The 15,769-nt window shown below is 54.2% G+C and overlaps 1 protein-coding gene and 1 pseudogene across 1 annotated transcript; one reads left to right on the top strand and one right to left on the bottom strand.

Annotated features, from left to right (window-relative positions):
- Positions 1 to 65: 65 nt before the first annotated feature.
- On the bottom strand, positions 66 to 2,606 carry LOC119514739 (annotated as a pseudogene).
- A 6,921-nt stretch (positions 2,607 to 9,527) lies between these two features.
- DLX3 (distal-less homeobox 3) lies at positions 9,528 to 12,905 on the top strand. Its single transcript, XM_037807879.1, has 3 exons — positions 9,528 to 9,852; positions 10,866 to 11,056; positions 12,558 to 12,905. The coding sequence occupies exons 1-3, from the start codon at positions 9,528 to 9,530 to the stop codon at positions 12,903 to 12,905; spliced, it is 864 nt and encodes a 287-aa protein (XP_037663807.1).
- Positions 12,906 to 15,769: the final 2,864 nt, after the last annotated feature.

Consider the following 15,769-nt stretch of genomic DNA (forward strand, 5'->3'; position numbering starts at 1 on the left):
TCAGCCAGATTCCAACAGAGGATTCAAGTAGGTGTCATGTAAACTTCCCATACTTCTGGAGAGCATCATGCAAGCTTCTTCTTGGTAGCCGTAAACCTCTCCATGTACTTATCATAGCCTTCCAGTTCTCAAAGGTTCTTTATCTCAAAAAGATTGCTTTCCACAGCAAGCAGACAGATCTGGAAATCAATGAGGATACTCTGTGGAAGCATACTTCCAGGAGAAGAACTTTGAGGTGAGGACAGCAAGATATCTTCACTGAGATCTGAGATATCTAGTTCTGATTGAGGTTGAATTCGATGACCTGAAGCTCTCCCACTATGTCAGGTATACTCCAAATCTAGTTCTTAGAGAGATCCATGGCATCCAGGTGCCATAGGCTACAAAGTTGGGGTGGTAGTGTCCGGAGTTGGTTCCCAGAGAGTCTCAGGGTCTTGAGGGCAGAGAGTTGCCCAAAGGTAGATGGCAGCTCCGTCAGGCGATTGTTGTTTAGGCTTAGCATCTCTAGTTTTTTCAGATTGCATAACTCATCAGGTAGCACAGTCAGTTTGTTGTTGTTCAGGGAGAGGATCTTCAGCAGAGTAAACTTCCGTATCAGCATAGGCGGTAGGTTCTCGATCTTGTTTTTGGATAAGTCGATGTCCTGAGATTGCTCGTCAGCTTCTGCAGCTCTGAAGAGAACTCAGTCAGCCCACGGTCCTTGATCTGAAAGACACCTGTTTTCTGCACCGTTTCCACATGAGCGCAGAGGGCACCGTTCCCCGTCCTAGCGCTGTGGCTGAGATCCTTGAGGGAAGGAAGCTCAACTGTCACCACCTGGTTCAGAACTCAGCCCCCCTGTTGGCCTCTTGGATGGATCTCATACCCCAGATGCCAACCCTTGCTGATGTCTGGTTTCTGGAGCCAGCCCTAGAGTGGCAAGGAACGGAAGGACAGACAGCCCAGTCACCAGGCCCTGTCTGTGTCTTTTGCAGCTCTTCTGAGGCCAGGCGCCACTGAGAGCTCAAGAGGATTGGGGAGCCCTGGACTGGCCTACTCCCCGTGAGTTCACAAACAGCTTGGGGGGCAGAAAATGCGTGATCCGCACTCACCAGGGATGCGCTCCCCGGGCTTCCACCTGGGAGGAAACGCCCTGTGGAGGATCATTTTTTTAAATGTCTTTGTCCAGTATGTCCAAAGTCTGGCCTTCTTTGTTGATAGCTTCTGGAGTTTTATCCTGTTCCTGTCTTGTGTTTGTCTCATAATCCTTTGTTGCACAGTGTACATTTTAATATTTTAAAGTGTTAACTCTGGGATTCCGTTCCTGAGCTACCTGTTTAAGTTTGTCTTCAGCTAGTGATATGCCAGGGATTTCCTTGAGTGCCAGGAGCTAACAAAAAAAAAAACCAACTAACACAAAAAACACCTATCACAGTCTTTGCAAATTGGCTCTTCATTGGCTGATGCTGTCCTTCTGAGTTTGGCCTTCCTATCAAGAAGATCAGCCTGAAGCAAATGTGAAATGCAGAGTCCTCTCCCTCTTTTCTGAGCCTGCATCTTGTACTTGTGCATGTTCAAGGCCTTAGGAATTCTTCTGTTTACTGGAATTTGAATACCCCCTCTACTCCCTAGAAAATAGATTTTCTCCCCCTCCCAGGTGCTCATTAAACTTAAAGCAGTTAATCCTTTGCCCAGGCCACGTTGACTTAATATTTTTTTTATACTGCTTTAGCCGTCCACAAGCTGCTTCTGCCTGCAGGGCAAGTTCAGAGCCGGCCAGCCAGAGATGAGTTTCCTGGGTCAGCCTTTCAAGCTGCCACCTAATAGATTGACACCGACATACAGGCACCACAGTATGTGCACAGGGGTTACTCTGCTCCCTCTGGAACAGGGCCAGGGACAAACACTGCGAGTGTTGTCCCACGCAACAGGAGAGGTTGGGGGAGAGGCCAGCAAAGATGCTGTGAGCTTCTCCTACCATTTTTTTAAAGCTGTGTTTCCTCAACTTGGCACTTGCCCACTTACTGCAACCCTTTAACTATATTCTCGAGTTTGGGGAAGATGGCACTTCCAGTTTTTTGTTAATTGTTCAAATATTCTGTGGGGGAATGGCATCCTGGAGCAATTTACACTGTTATCTTGGTTGACCAGAAGCCCTGAAGCTTAAGTTTTGTTAGCTTCACCGTAAATCCACTTCTGGCCACATCAATCACCTGGTCACCACCTGAAATCTAAAATTCCACCCTCCTGCTTGCTGACCCCAAACAGCCCTCTGTGATTCCCTTACGGCCTCTCTCTGACCTTGGGACCTCTAGCCTGGATCTCTCCTTTCTTCTCCACCAAGCGCGCCCCTCTTCGCTTCCTTCTCTACTCAGCTTAGAATCCCCTTGGAAACTACTTGAACAACGCTTACACTAACATCTGCTCCCCCCTTGCCTCTCAAGGAACCTTCCCCCATCATGGTCAAACCAACTGTCCTCACACAGCAGGGTGCTGGGCCCAGCTGGGGAGCAGCCTGCCCGCCTGGAGTCGCCCTCACCGGGCTGCCTGGGGTTGCTACACCCTCATCATGTCCTACAACCAGAAGTCTCCGACACCAGTTCTGTCTCCTCATCAGCCTTCCTCATGGTCCCACGGCTACACTTTAGTCTTGCTCTTCTTTTTCCACTTTCCTTAAACCTCTGGTCCCACCACCTCTCTTCTTCTCAGTTATTAACATCCCACCTACTTTCCACTCACACTCATACATATAGACTCCATTAGACAGGAACCCCCAAATAGTTTTAATATTTCTTTTTACTCTGAAATGCATAGCAACCCATGTGTCCAATACTGAAATCTATCGGATTTCCTTCTGACCACCCAAACTGCCAGCATACTGCCTGTTCTGGTTTGCTGATGTTGCCGGGATGCAAAACACGAGAAATGTATTGGCTTTTATAAAATGGGGATTATTTGCTTATACAGTTGCAGTCTTAAGGCTGTAAAGTGTCCAAGGTAATGCATCAACAATCGGGTACCTTCACTGGAGGATGTCCAAAGGTGTCCGGAAAACCTCTGTTAGCTGGAAGGCACGTGGCTGGCATCTGCTCCAAGTTCTGGTTTCAAAATGGCTTTCTCCCAGGATGTTCCTCTCTAGGCCACAGCTCCTCTTCAAAATGTCACTCTCAGTTGTTCTTGGGGCATTTGTCCTCTCTTAGCTTCTCCAGAGCAAGAGTCTGCTTCCAACGGCCATCTTCAAACTGTCTCTCATCTGCAGATACTCTCTCAGCTTCTGTGCATTCTTCAAAGTGTCCCTCTTGGCTGTAGCAAGCTCACTCCTTCTGTCTGAGCTTTATAGGGCTCCAGTGAACTAATCAAGGCCTATGCTGAATGGGCGGGGCCACGCCTCCATGGAAATTATCTAATCAGAGTTATCACCTACAGTTGGGTGGGGCACATCTCCATGGAACACTCAATCAAAGAATTCCAATCTAATCAATACCAAAAACGTCTGCCCACACAAGATTGCATCAAAGATAATGGCATTTTGGAGGACATAATACATCCAAACTGGCACACTGCCCATCCCATGGAGGTGACGAGTCAGACTGCTGGGTTCAAATCTTGAATCCAGCCTTTGCTTATCTTCTCTGGGTTTCAGTTTTCACATCTGCCAAAAAGTGGAAATGGAGGGTCCAAATCCTAGGGTTGTTGGGGGTGGGTGGTGGAGAGTGAACTCATAAATGTAGAATACATCAAACAGTGCTCAAGGAACGCCAGTTCTTATCATTCCATCCTGACACAATGGGAGAGAGGGTCTGCTCTAAACTTGATCCTTCGACTAGATTCCAGATCGTTTCCCCTCCCACCTACTCAAGGATAGCACTCTTGATTAACCCCCCTCTACTGGCTGCTGTAATTGACATCTAAACAAGCTTGCTCCTATTTAAAACCCCTTTACACCTCTTTCTAATATGCCAAATACCCCCCAGCGACCGCCCTCTCTGCCTTCCTCCCCCCCTCTCAGAGCCAAACCTCACCACAGAGTTGCCTGCACTTGTTCTCTTCACTTCTTCGCCTCCTACTCGCTCCTCAGTGGCTGTAAACAGCCTCCCAGCAACCTCTCCATGAACCCGCTCTTCCTGATTTCATTAAGGGCCTCCTTGAGACGATCCTGTGGGCACATCTCAGTCCTCATCTTACCTGGACCTTACAGGCACAGCAGCATTTGACCCTGTTGAACTTTCCCTCCTCCTTGAAACATCCTCCTCCACCTCAGGACCCCCTCCTTCTGCTTTGCCTCCCACCTCTCCAACTAGTCTCTCCCGGATACTGCCCTGGGGCCCTCCTTCACCTGTCTGGTCCCTCCCTCCCTTCCTGGACAATTTCATCCACACCCAGGGTTTCAGTTACCAAATGAAGCCAAAGACTCCCAATTTCCATTTCTCATCCTAGATTCTTTACTGATTTTTCAGATCCATGTAGCCAACCACCTGCTGGACAGCTCCTCCTGGCAGTCTCCAAGACACTCAAGCTCAACATGATCAAAGCTCACCTTGGAGAGCTTTTTTTGGCAGGATCTTCTAAAACTGAACATGTGCACACCCTGGGCCCCCAATTCCACTCAGGCACCCAACAGCAAAGTGTCCATACATGCACCAAAAGACATGGACGAGGGTGTTCACAGCAGCACTGCTCTTAAACTGAAAACTACCCAAATACCTCTCAACAATAGCACAGTGAAATAAATGGTGATGTATGCTCATGATAGAATATTTGCCTACAGCAATGAAAACAATCAACAATGTACACAAAAATATGGATAGATTTCACAAACAATGTTGAGCAAAAGATGCTAGAATGCATAATTCCATTTCTATAAAAGTTAAAAATATTCAAAAATATGGTGCTAGGTGTCAAGGCAGAGTTTACTTAGCAGAGAGTAGTAACTGGAATGGAGCGTGAGGGGGTTCCTGAGTGCTGGTAAAGTTCTGTTTCTTAACTGGGTGTTGGTTATATGGTTGTGCTTGGTTTGCGCAAATCCATTGAGCTGGATTTTTGTCCTTTTCTGCATGTACGTTATACTCCGAAGAAAAGTTTTTTTAAAAATGGATGCATCCTCTTCCCCATCAAGCATCCCTCCCTCTGCTGTTCTCTCAGAATGGTCCCAACCTTCCATTCAGTTGCCCAAATCAGAAGCCTGGGGCCATTCCCGCCCCCCACTCACATCCCATTCCTTCTCAAGTGCTGACATTCTGACCTCCTTACTATCTCTCGAATCCACCCACTTCTCTTCACCCCCACCGCCTCTTTCTTAACCCAGAACGTATTTCCCCTCTTGCTTGGGTTGCAGAGAAGCCTCCTCTCTGGCATTCCAGCCTCCAATCTTATTCCCACAGAGAAGCTAGAGGGATCCTTCTAAAATCTGGTCATGTTTCTCCCTAGCTTATAATCTTTCAATGGTTCCCCGAAGCCTCTAGATAAAGCCCATTCTCCTGCTCCGGGGCCCTGATTACACCCCAGCTTCCCCTTTAGCCAACCCTCTCCCAATGCTATGCTCCAGGTATGAGCCTTTGCATGGGATTTCCTTTGCCTAGGACCCCTCCTCTTCCCCTCATCCCTGCTTTTTCTGGCCAAGTCTCACACATCCTTCATGTCTCAGTTCAGATATGCTCCTGCGTCTGTGAAAGGGTCAGGCCCCTTGGGCTGTCACAGCATCCCAGCACATATCACTTATCACTGGCCACTTGCAGGTCCATTCCCCCGCTGGACCTGGGCTCCACAGAGAGGCCATTGTGTCTGTCTCATTCATCACCAATTCCCCAACACCTCGCATAGGGTCTGGCACATAGTAAAGGTTCAGGAAAGATTTCTTGAGTGAATGGACTCCAGAAGGATGCCCAGGCTCCAAAGCACTAGAGGCTTGGAGTGCATCTCCAAAAGAGTTGGTGAGTGTGTAGAGGGTACTTCCCCTTGAGAGACTAGAGTCCTAGAATTTAGAATTACAGAACATCTGAGCTTGAAGGCATTTTAGAGGACACCTTTTGATTTGCAAATGAGAAACATAATGACAAGTAAATATTTAGTGCTGATAGGGCTCCTGAAATAAATAAAGGTAATTTCATTCTGGACATGTTGACCAGCCAGGGTGGGGACCCCCACTTCCTGGATCTCCCCAGTGGAGCTGAACCCCGGCCTCCTTACGGTGACCACTAGATGGCGCCAGTTCCCCAGGCAACAGAGAAAGCCAGGCCCCACCCGCTCACCTCTCCTTTTCCTGAGCTCCTCCCCTCCGCCCAGCTCTGTGAATCCCTGGTGGCCTGGTACCCGGGCTCCAAGGAACACTTTGCTTCAACAGGATTCCTTTCCTCAGTGGCGAGGAGAGGTGGGCCATGGACCCTGACCTGGGCATTTGCCAGCACAGACCCTTTATCCCTGCCACCAGCCTTCTAGAAGCCCCCGACACAGGCCTCCACTAGGGGCAGAAATCTGGCCAGGCTGACACCTGTTCATCTTGTTGGTCCAGGCCAGGTGCAGTGGGTGGCACTGGTCCCACTGCATCCTTCAGCAACCTCGCCACCCTGATCCTGCAGGTGCCCGCCCAGGGGCTGGTGGCTCCAGTCCTGCTGGCCCAACGGGCCCCTTCAAGGCCACTCACAGCCCCATCTGGGAAGCCACTCCTATTCCCACCCCGAGTGGGGCAGAGTGATGCTCGTGCCTGCTCCCTGTCTTCCCTTTTCCTGATCCTGCCAGCCGAGCCCCCAGCCTGCCAGGGGTCCACCAGAGCAGTGCCCAGGTGATTCAGTGCCTCCCCAGTCTTAGGGAGTTTCATTTATTCACTCGGTGAACGTGTCTCAAGCACTGAGGCTGTGTGTGCAGGGACCAGTCCCGAACATCTGGAAGATAGCAGTGAACTGGGTGGACGAGGTCCCCAATGTCTTGGGGCAGGCAGTGCAGTGGGGGCAAGACGCTCAACCTCCCATTACCAAACACTTGTTTCATTGCTCACTTAAGTCCCTAATGCGGCAATTTCATTCCATTTCTAGGGCGCTTCAAATTTCAGAGCAGAACAGAGGGTAGAAATTATCCTAATATAACCCAGCACCACCACCACCCTTTCAAGGTTCAGCACTCTGGACTCCCAGTCCAGTGCTCATTCACTTTACTCAGGAGTCTCCGGGGGGAATGGGGAGGAGGAGGGAGGAGAGTGAGGATTCTCGGGAGGGCAGTCATCTGCCCCTTGCTGGTCTCTGCACATGCATGAATTAATAGACCCCAGAGAAGGGGCTTACCCGAGGTCGTCTTTGTGGGGAGATGGGGGCTCCGAAGCGGGTCGTGCCCACCACCCCGCCCCCCTTCCGGGAGGGGGAGTCGGACCCACCCAGTGCCCTTCCTGCCCCCACCGCCGCGGGCTCTCTTGGCGCCCTCTTGGCAGCAGAACAGAGGGCACCTAGAACGGGTGGCAACTCGCCCCGCCACGGGCTCGGAGCGGCGGGCGATAGGCGCTTGGGGGACGCGGAGATAGACAGACAGATAGCGCTCCCCTCGCTCGCCCCCGCCCCCACCTTTCCCACGCGGCCGCCGCCGCCCAAACCCAGCGAGCCCTCTTGCCCCCCGGCCAGCGGCCTGCGGCCCTCTCTCTCCTCCGACTGCAGCTCGGAACACCCTTTGAAGCCCTGGCAGCCCGTCCCGGGGGTCTGCCTGTGGAAAGGGGCACAGAGCCCCCTGCGCACTTCTCTGCCTAAAGGGGGTTACGGCGAGGACTCCTCCCCCGGGCTCGGCGAGACGTCGGCCTGGGGGGCGCTGCCGAGCCCCCGAGTGACCACAAGGTGGCGTGCTGGCACTGCGCCTTCCTCGGACGCGCTCGCCCGCTAGGTAGGGACAGGGGAATGGAGGGGGCCCGGACTCTGTGCAGCACTGAGAGCTAGTACCTGAGATTTGCAGGAGCGCTCCCAAAGAAAAAGGGAGAGCAGCATTGGAGGTGGAGCGAAGAGACGGGCTGAGTCACGCGAGCAGGGGGATAACTTAGGAATCCCGTCTGTGGATGGGACAGGACTAGGAGCTGGGGGTCCTCAGGGAGAGGAGGCTCTTCTTCGGGACTTTCTTGGGGGAAGGGGGTTCAATGGAGCGTCAGGGCTCCCAGCTACTGGAGGGTGGGAAGGTGTTAAGAGCTTCATAACATCTGCATCCAGCTACACACTGGCACAGAGTCGGGTCACTCTCTCGGCCGTCCACTCACACCGCCCCACATCCCCCCTGCACCGTCTCACTCATGCATATGCTCCAACACACGTACATCGGTGTATACTGTGAAACATGAAATCCTCACGTCTCACATCCCAAAGACAATCGGCCCATACATCCGATCCCTAAAAATACCCACACTCATCCAGCACAGTCCCACAAGGCACAGAATCTGCCCCCAAACTTACTGAAGCACACAGTCAGACCATCAGCCTGTGTCCCACCCAACCTCACTGGGGCCCTAGGTGCCCCACTCACTGCAGCAAGCCTGGGCAATCTCTGAAACTGCACACACATAGTTGTGGGGCTGGCTCTGGTATCTCCCCATATGCCCCTAAACCCACACAGTGTCCCCCCAGACTCCCTCCAACAGGATCCTCCCAGGGCCGAATTAATGTGCTCCAGGCACTTTTGCTTTGTGGGCCCCTTCTTCCATTAAAAAAAAAAAAAAGTTTTAAAATTATATTTTACGGCTGCATTGGTATTAAGACAATATATTAACATTTTATATTCAAACATTTTATTTGACCTAAAAGTTTGTGTTTTTTGTTTTTTTTTTCCTTCTGATTTAAAAGAAATTAGAACATTTTCATGGGCCCCTAAAAGCATTATGGGCACCGGGCACCTGTTTACTGTCCTAATGGCTAAATGGGGCCCTGGGCATGCTCATCTGCCTGTCATTTGCACAACACACACATACCACCTTGGACCACCTCCCTCCACAAACACCCAGTGGGCAAATTCCCTTTCTCCCCCTTCGCACCTGAGCCCCTCACCCCCACCCCGTCCCAGCCAGGGAGGCAGACTGAGGAACCCTGGGGGCTCTGCAGAGCCATCCGCCCCCAAGCCCCCTCTATGGAGACACTAGGGGGTTATCTGGACTGGGGGAGGGAGCGACAGAAGGAAGAGCGAGGGGTGTGTGTGTGTGTGTCTTAGGTAGCAACAAAGAATGGGGGAGAGAGACAAGAAAAGAGAGAGAGCGCAAGAGCATGTTTTGCCTCCAAGGCAAGACTTGCAGCCAATCAGCGCGCTGGAGCCTCCCTCTCCGACTCCACTATTGAGTCTATAACCGGCTGGCCGGGCGGAGCTGGCAGCATTTGACTGTGGCTTGGGACGCGAGGAGAGGCACGCAGCAAACGACCGACGGCCGGCGATGATCTGAGCGCCCTTCAGCCTCCCCCTTCCCTGAGAGGCTGCCAGACCCTCCCGTCGCTCTCCGGACACACACCCCCGCCTCGTCTCCCCCGCCGCTCCCTGCTCTCTCGCCGGCTTCGGCTCTACTCGGCCGAGGCCAGCCTGGGGGAGGTGCGTAGTCCGCCAGGATGAGTGGCTCCTTCGATCGCAAGCTTAGCAGCATCCTCACGGACATCTCCAGCTCGCTTAGCTGCCACGCGGGCTCCAAAGACTCGCCCACCCTGCCCGAGTCTTCCGTCACGGACCTGGGCTACTACAGCGCTCCGCAGCACGACTACTACTCTGGCCAGCCCTACGGCCAGACCGTGAACCCCTACACCTACCACCACCAGTTCAATCTCAACGGGCTTGCAGGCTCGGGCGCTTACTCGCCCAAGTCGGAATATACCTATGGAGCCTCCTACCGGCAATACGGCGCGTACCGGGAGCAGCCGCTGCCCGCCCAGGATCCAGGTTAGGACCACGGGGTCGCGGGGAGTGTGGGTGATACTGGAAGGTTCCTGCGGGAGGGGAAGACAGGGAATCGCAGCTGAAGTCTAGGGAAGACTTGAAGATAAGAGATTTACCGCTCGGAGTTAAAGACGGTGGGCTAGATGAGCCTAGAAGGGACAGAGGATCTTTCAGATTCCAGACCGGGTGCATTTGGGAAGCAGTGTACCCGATCTCGGGTGCGGATCAGGGTGAGCTGGGCGAGGAAGGAGAGGGCTGGACAGTGTCAGGGAACCTCCTAATCGAGGTGACTTTGCTGGCACTTCAGCAGGCAGTCCTCACTCGTGTTGCAGAGGGCTTGGGGGTGGGCAACAGGAACTGGAGGCCGCAGGGACCCACCTTGGATCTGGGCTAGAGAGGGTTATGAGGGGTCCGATGGAGAGAGGCATGGTGAGGTTACAGGTAAAGGGAGGGAGGCAGCGACTGAGAAATGGGGGCACTGAAAAACAGAAAGGTAAAGACAGAACAAGAGAGAAGTGGAGAGGCAGAGCAAGAGAGAAGGGACAGAAGAAAGGAACAGAGGAAAGGCAGAAAGGAAAAGGAAAAGAAAGAAAAGAAGGAAAAAAGAGAGCGTACTCAATCCTTACAACTTTTCTATAAATCTAAAACTATTCTTTAAAAATAATAAGAACGAAAAAGCAAAGAGAAGGAGGGGAGGACGAGAAAGGGAGGGGCGGCCAGTAGACCTGCGGCGAGGAGCTGCGAGGCTGGCAGACCCACCGCGCCCGGGGGGTTCCTGGCGCCAGGGACCGCGCTCAGGGGACCGGGCGCGGGGCTGGGAGCGCCGCGTCGTGGGCGGCCGCGGATCCGGCTGGGTTGCCGCGGCTCCCTCCCCGGGCGCCAGCGGCGGGGTGCGCAGTCGGGAAATCCCGTGGCTGGTCGGTGGGCCCGAGGTGGGGGCCTCGCGCGGTCCCGGGAGGGTACTGGGGGTAACAGACCGAGGCTGAGCCGCTCCCCGCCCGGTGCATTGCTCGCAGTGTCCGTGAAGGAGGAGCCGGAAGCTGAGGTGCGCATGGTCAACGGGAAGCCCAAGAAGGTCCGAAAGCCGCGCACCATCTACTCCAGCTACCAGCTGGCCGCCCTGCAGCGCCGCTTCCAGAAGGCCCAGTACCTGGCCCTGCCAGAGCGCGCCGAGCTGGCTGCGCAGCTGGGCCTCACGCAGACACAGGTGGGTGTTGAGTGGTCGGGGGTGCAGGAGTGGAAGGCCAGGTTGGCCTTTTAAGGCCCCTGCAGGTTCCTTGCTTTGGGGGTGGGGGTGGGGTTTCCTCAAGTCTCGACTTCTGGAAGTTTCTGCACTAGCACATGTACAGGTGTGCATATCTGTGAACCTGTTGCAACTGTGTATGCCTGTCGCAATCAGAAGTGGCCTCCTCCCTCTACCCCCAGAACCCCCAGCTCCTGCAGCTCCCCAACAGTTCTGGGTCACTCACTTCATAGGAATCCACATCAAGTTTCTCCTCCAGGCTAGGCATGTGTGTGTAGGGGTATATGTGTGCATGGATTCATATGTGTATGTTTGCACACACACGTGGGAATCCTTCAGGGGTCACTGTGTGTGCAGCTGTGTTTGTAGAAGGAGGGGGCACATGCACGTGACTATGCACACTGGTGAGAGCATATACAAAAACTTGTGCTTGTATCAAAACACCGCAGTCCCGCCTAGCACCCAAATGCTCCACTCCTACCTCTTGGAGCCAGAGGAGAGTTTCCTGGCCAAAGGAAAATGGAGATTCAAAGTGGGAGTGCTCCCACCTCAGTCTGGGTCTGTCCCTAAAGCCCCCAGCAGGCTGTCACTGCTCAGGGGAGGAGTGGCAGAGGCCTGGCTCCCTACAGGTGTTGACAAGCAGGCCTCCGCTGCGGCTGCGTGGGGCCCGCTCCGCAGGGAATCTGGGTCACCCAGTGAGGAGCTGATTCATTGTTTGTACCAGTCATGGGGTGGGGAGCGACAGGGGAAGGGGGGAGGTCCCCCAAGGGAAATTTGGGAAACCACAGCTCACCTGCTTCTGGGTCCCCAGGTCACCCCATTAGCCAGCCCGAGGCTTCTCCAAGCCTCAGCGTGTGAACGTGGAGCTCATGTTTGTGGGTGTTTATCTGGTTGTATCTGGGCATGTGTGCGTCTTTCTGGTCTGATGTCTGTGTGTGAAGCTGTGAGTGGGTACGTTGCTGCGTATGAGATGCGTATGTGGGTGTGTGTTTGTCCCTGTGTATCTGTGTGCCTCTGTTATGGGTAACAAATGTGAACAAAATGCCACCAATGGCCCATCCCCCACCGGGGCTGCCTTCTATTGAGCCCGTGTAGCAGGCTGCTCTAAGTTCTTTGACTGTATTAATTTCTCTGAGCCTCATAGTGACCCTGGGCGATAGGTAATAGTATTATCATCACCCTCGTCTTGCAGACAGGGAATCTGAGAACCAGAGAAAGCTAAGTAAGTCGCCCAAGGTCACATACTTAGTAAGTGGCAGAGTAGAATTTGGACCCAGATGGTCGAACGTTCCCAGCCACAGTTGTCCCGGTGGACAAAAGATGGCCTGGGAGCCAGGGCGCCTGGGTTCTACTTGTCTCCCGTAGTGTGTCTCTGGGCGCTGGCTTTGCCTTCCCTAGGCTGCTTTCCCTGTGGGGTTTTCCCTCAGCATTGACACTGACCAACTATCCCCTTCCTCCGGCCCAGGTGAAAATATGGTTCCAGAACCGCCGCTCCAAGTTCAAGAAGCTCTACAAGAACGGGGAGGTACCCCTGGAGCACAGCCCCAACAACAGCGATTCCATGGCCTGCAACTCACCACCGTCACCCGCCCTCTGGGATACCTCCTCCCACTCCACTCCGGCCCCTGCCCGCAGCCAGCTGCCCCCGCCGCTCCCATACAGCGCCTCCCCCAGCTACCTGGACGACCCCACCAACTCCTGGTACCACGCGCAGAACCTGAGTGGACCCCACTTACAGCAGCAGCCGACTCAGCAGGCCACCCTGCACCACGCCTCCCCCGGGCCCCCGCCCAACCCTGGGGCTGTGTACTGAGTACCCGCCTGGCTGAACCCCCCCACGAAGGACCCCCAGGACCAGGCAGAAGGCGCCTCGGTCCTAGCTGACACTCAGGAATCAAGGAGCACAGGGGAAAGGGCACCCCCTTTCCCCCTTCCCTCGCCCTTTCCTCCAGGGACCCAGGACCTTCCAGATGAAATTGGCATGGGCCAAGGATGTCCCCTGAACCTCCCTTCCTCTACCCAGATACTGGGGTGCCCCTCCAGATGTTGGAGCATCCTACCCCAGCCGGAACAGCTCTTCCCCCAGGAGCCTGGATTGGCTTTAAATGGCTCACCACCTTCCAGCTTCTGAAATTTAAGACCTATTCCCCAGACTGAAGACCTTGGGGATGGGGGAGACTTTTTGGAGAGTTTGCAGGTCAGGCCTGGGCTGGGGCACCAGGTACTGTGGATCCTGGGACCGGCCAGGCCTGGTTCCTTCCAAGCCACCTGTGGCCTCCCCCTTCCTGAACGGCCCCTCCACCAAAAAGACATTGGATATCATGACCGGGACTCGGAGGGGGAACCTGAACCAGCCCCTGCCTGCACTTCTAGCCCTCATTTAAGAATTGAGGGTTAAACCAAAGAGAACCCCCAAGTGAGGGGAACTTTTAATATTTGTGGCTTTGGAGGGCAGAACTAAAGGAGCCTTCTCTCTCCTGTCCCCCCCTCTGTTTGGGGGGCCGGGGAAGGAGGGATGGGTCTCACATGTCTTCCCCAAGGACCTGTTTCTTCCATGTACAGGACTTTGCACAACTTTGGTTTGAAAAGCTGTTGAAAAATAGGAAAACAAAGGGCATTGTTAAGAGATAGGACCAAACCTCCCCTTGGGCGGCACCTGTGCTCTGCCCCTGCCCCTACCCCACCCCTTCCTCCCCTCCAGTAAGTTGGCAGTTTTGGCGCCAAACCCCAAATCTCTAAGGAGACATACCAGGCAAGACAAACCCCCCCAAACCCCCTTTCTGGTGGCCTTGGAAGCAGTTTGCTCCTGCGGAGATGAGATGGAGAACATCGGATGAGGTGCACGCACGGGGAGTGAAGGGGAGGGTTGTAACTCAGTGCCTTTGGGGGTGAGGGGCTGTGGTCTGGAGGGCTGGCAGTGCGTCCTCCCCCTCCCCTCACCCAGATGTCCCCCTAAAGCTAATTTCCCTCCATCCCTGATGTGGTAAAGCGTCGAAGAAAAGGAGAGGTGGAAGACCGTAGCTATATATATACATATATATAGTTGTGCTGTTTTGGGTTTTTTTTTTTTGTTTTTTTTTTCTGAGAGCAACAGAGAAGCGGCCTCCTCCCTCCTGTGGTTTCCTATTTGTGTGGACTGTCCTCCTGGAAGGAGCTGCCTGTGCGTTTTGTGTTGAGAGAAAGAAGGATATGGGCTCCAGCTAGATTTAGGTTTGGTGGGAGGTGCGGAAACAAGAAACAAAGCCAACTCCCACCCCTCCCAGCCTTCTCATTTCTGCTTTCTTACTGGACCCATCTTTATATATAATGTTAATAAAAAAGAAGAAACTAACCACTGAGGTCTTTAAATCAGGGGCTGGTGACAAGACAGCTCTCAGGGGAAGGCCTGCAAATTTGGAAAGGTGTTTGGGGGTGAGGGTCCTCTGAGCCTCCAGGGGCTCCTGGTGGAGATGGGGCCCTAAGGACTCCAGGGCTGTGCGAGGCCTGCCCCCCAGTGGCAAGTGTCGTGACCCCTGTGGCTGTCCCCATCTCGGGCAGGTCCCCAGCAGCCTCCCTGACTCCACTTGGCTTGCCATTCCCTGCCAGCCAGTGGCTGCTGCTGGGTCACCTCAGGGCTCCTCTTTGATCTTGTCCTCACACGCAGGCATGCTTGCACACGCGTGTAAACCCCCTGCCTCCACGCCCAGGCACTCCCCGGCCCCTAGCCCTCCTGTCTGCCCCTTCCAGCTTGCGGGGGAGGGTGGGAAGTCAGGCAGGGGAACACCCCTGTTCCCGCAGCTGGCGGGGACCCCGAACCATTGGGACCCAGGCTGGGTGATGGAAGCAAACAGATGGGGTGTGCTCTGTGTTCACCTCAGGGACGGCTCCAGCCCTGACACAGCCTCTTGCTGCTGCACTGACTGCTTGGCCCAGCATTGCAGACCCTCCTCTTCTACTCTGCCATGTCCAAGGCTTTAAGGACCGAAGCTGGGGGTAGGGGGGTGCAGGGGGATGAAGGAGGTATGCGTGAGCGACACATCTGGGCACAGATGGGAGACTGAGTGTGAATGTCTGCACACACTTGTGGACCACCTCTCTCTTTTGCTCACTCTCATACCACACAATATACCAAGACACATAACAACATCTCTAGAGCATCACACAGACGCAGACGTCCACTTTGAGGTGAACATATCATCATTGTGCAGACACACACAGATGATACACAAGCACACCCCTGACCTCCCATCAGCACCAGAAACAGCCCAAGTCCTAATGCCCCGAGACATGGGCCCCGATACCCAAGCGCACAGGTGCACATCCCTCAAACCACCTCAGCGTCACAGAGAAGCAGGGCCACTCCCTGGAATGGAAAAAGCCTTGGCTGGAGAATCAGCAACACCACCCAGGCACGGGATGGCCCGGCTCAGCCTGGAACCTCCCTGGCAGGCCCTCAGTTTCCTCATCTGTCAAAGGGGATAACAGTCCCCACCCTGTTGGTGAGGCCCAGAGGGGAATATGGACAAGAAGGCAGAGGAGCAAGTCTGGAGCTCACATAAAGGACTTGCTAGACAGTCACAGCCTATGGGCAAGGGGTTCTGCCGGTAGGAGGCCCCCAGCCCCCGATCCACCCCCTCCCTTCTCAGAAGGAAGGCTCCCCCCACCCTGTGCCCCGCCCGCCCGAGGGAGGCAGAAGGG

Source organism: Choloepus didactylus, chromosome 18 (genome assembly GCF_015220235.1).
Source record: "Choloepus didactylus isolate mChoDid1 chromosome 18, mChoDid1.pri, whole genome shotgun sequence".
Lineage (NCBI taxonomy): Eukaryota > Metazoa > Chordata > Mammalia > Pilosa > Megalonychidae > Choloepus > Choloepus didactylus.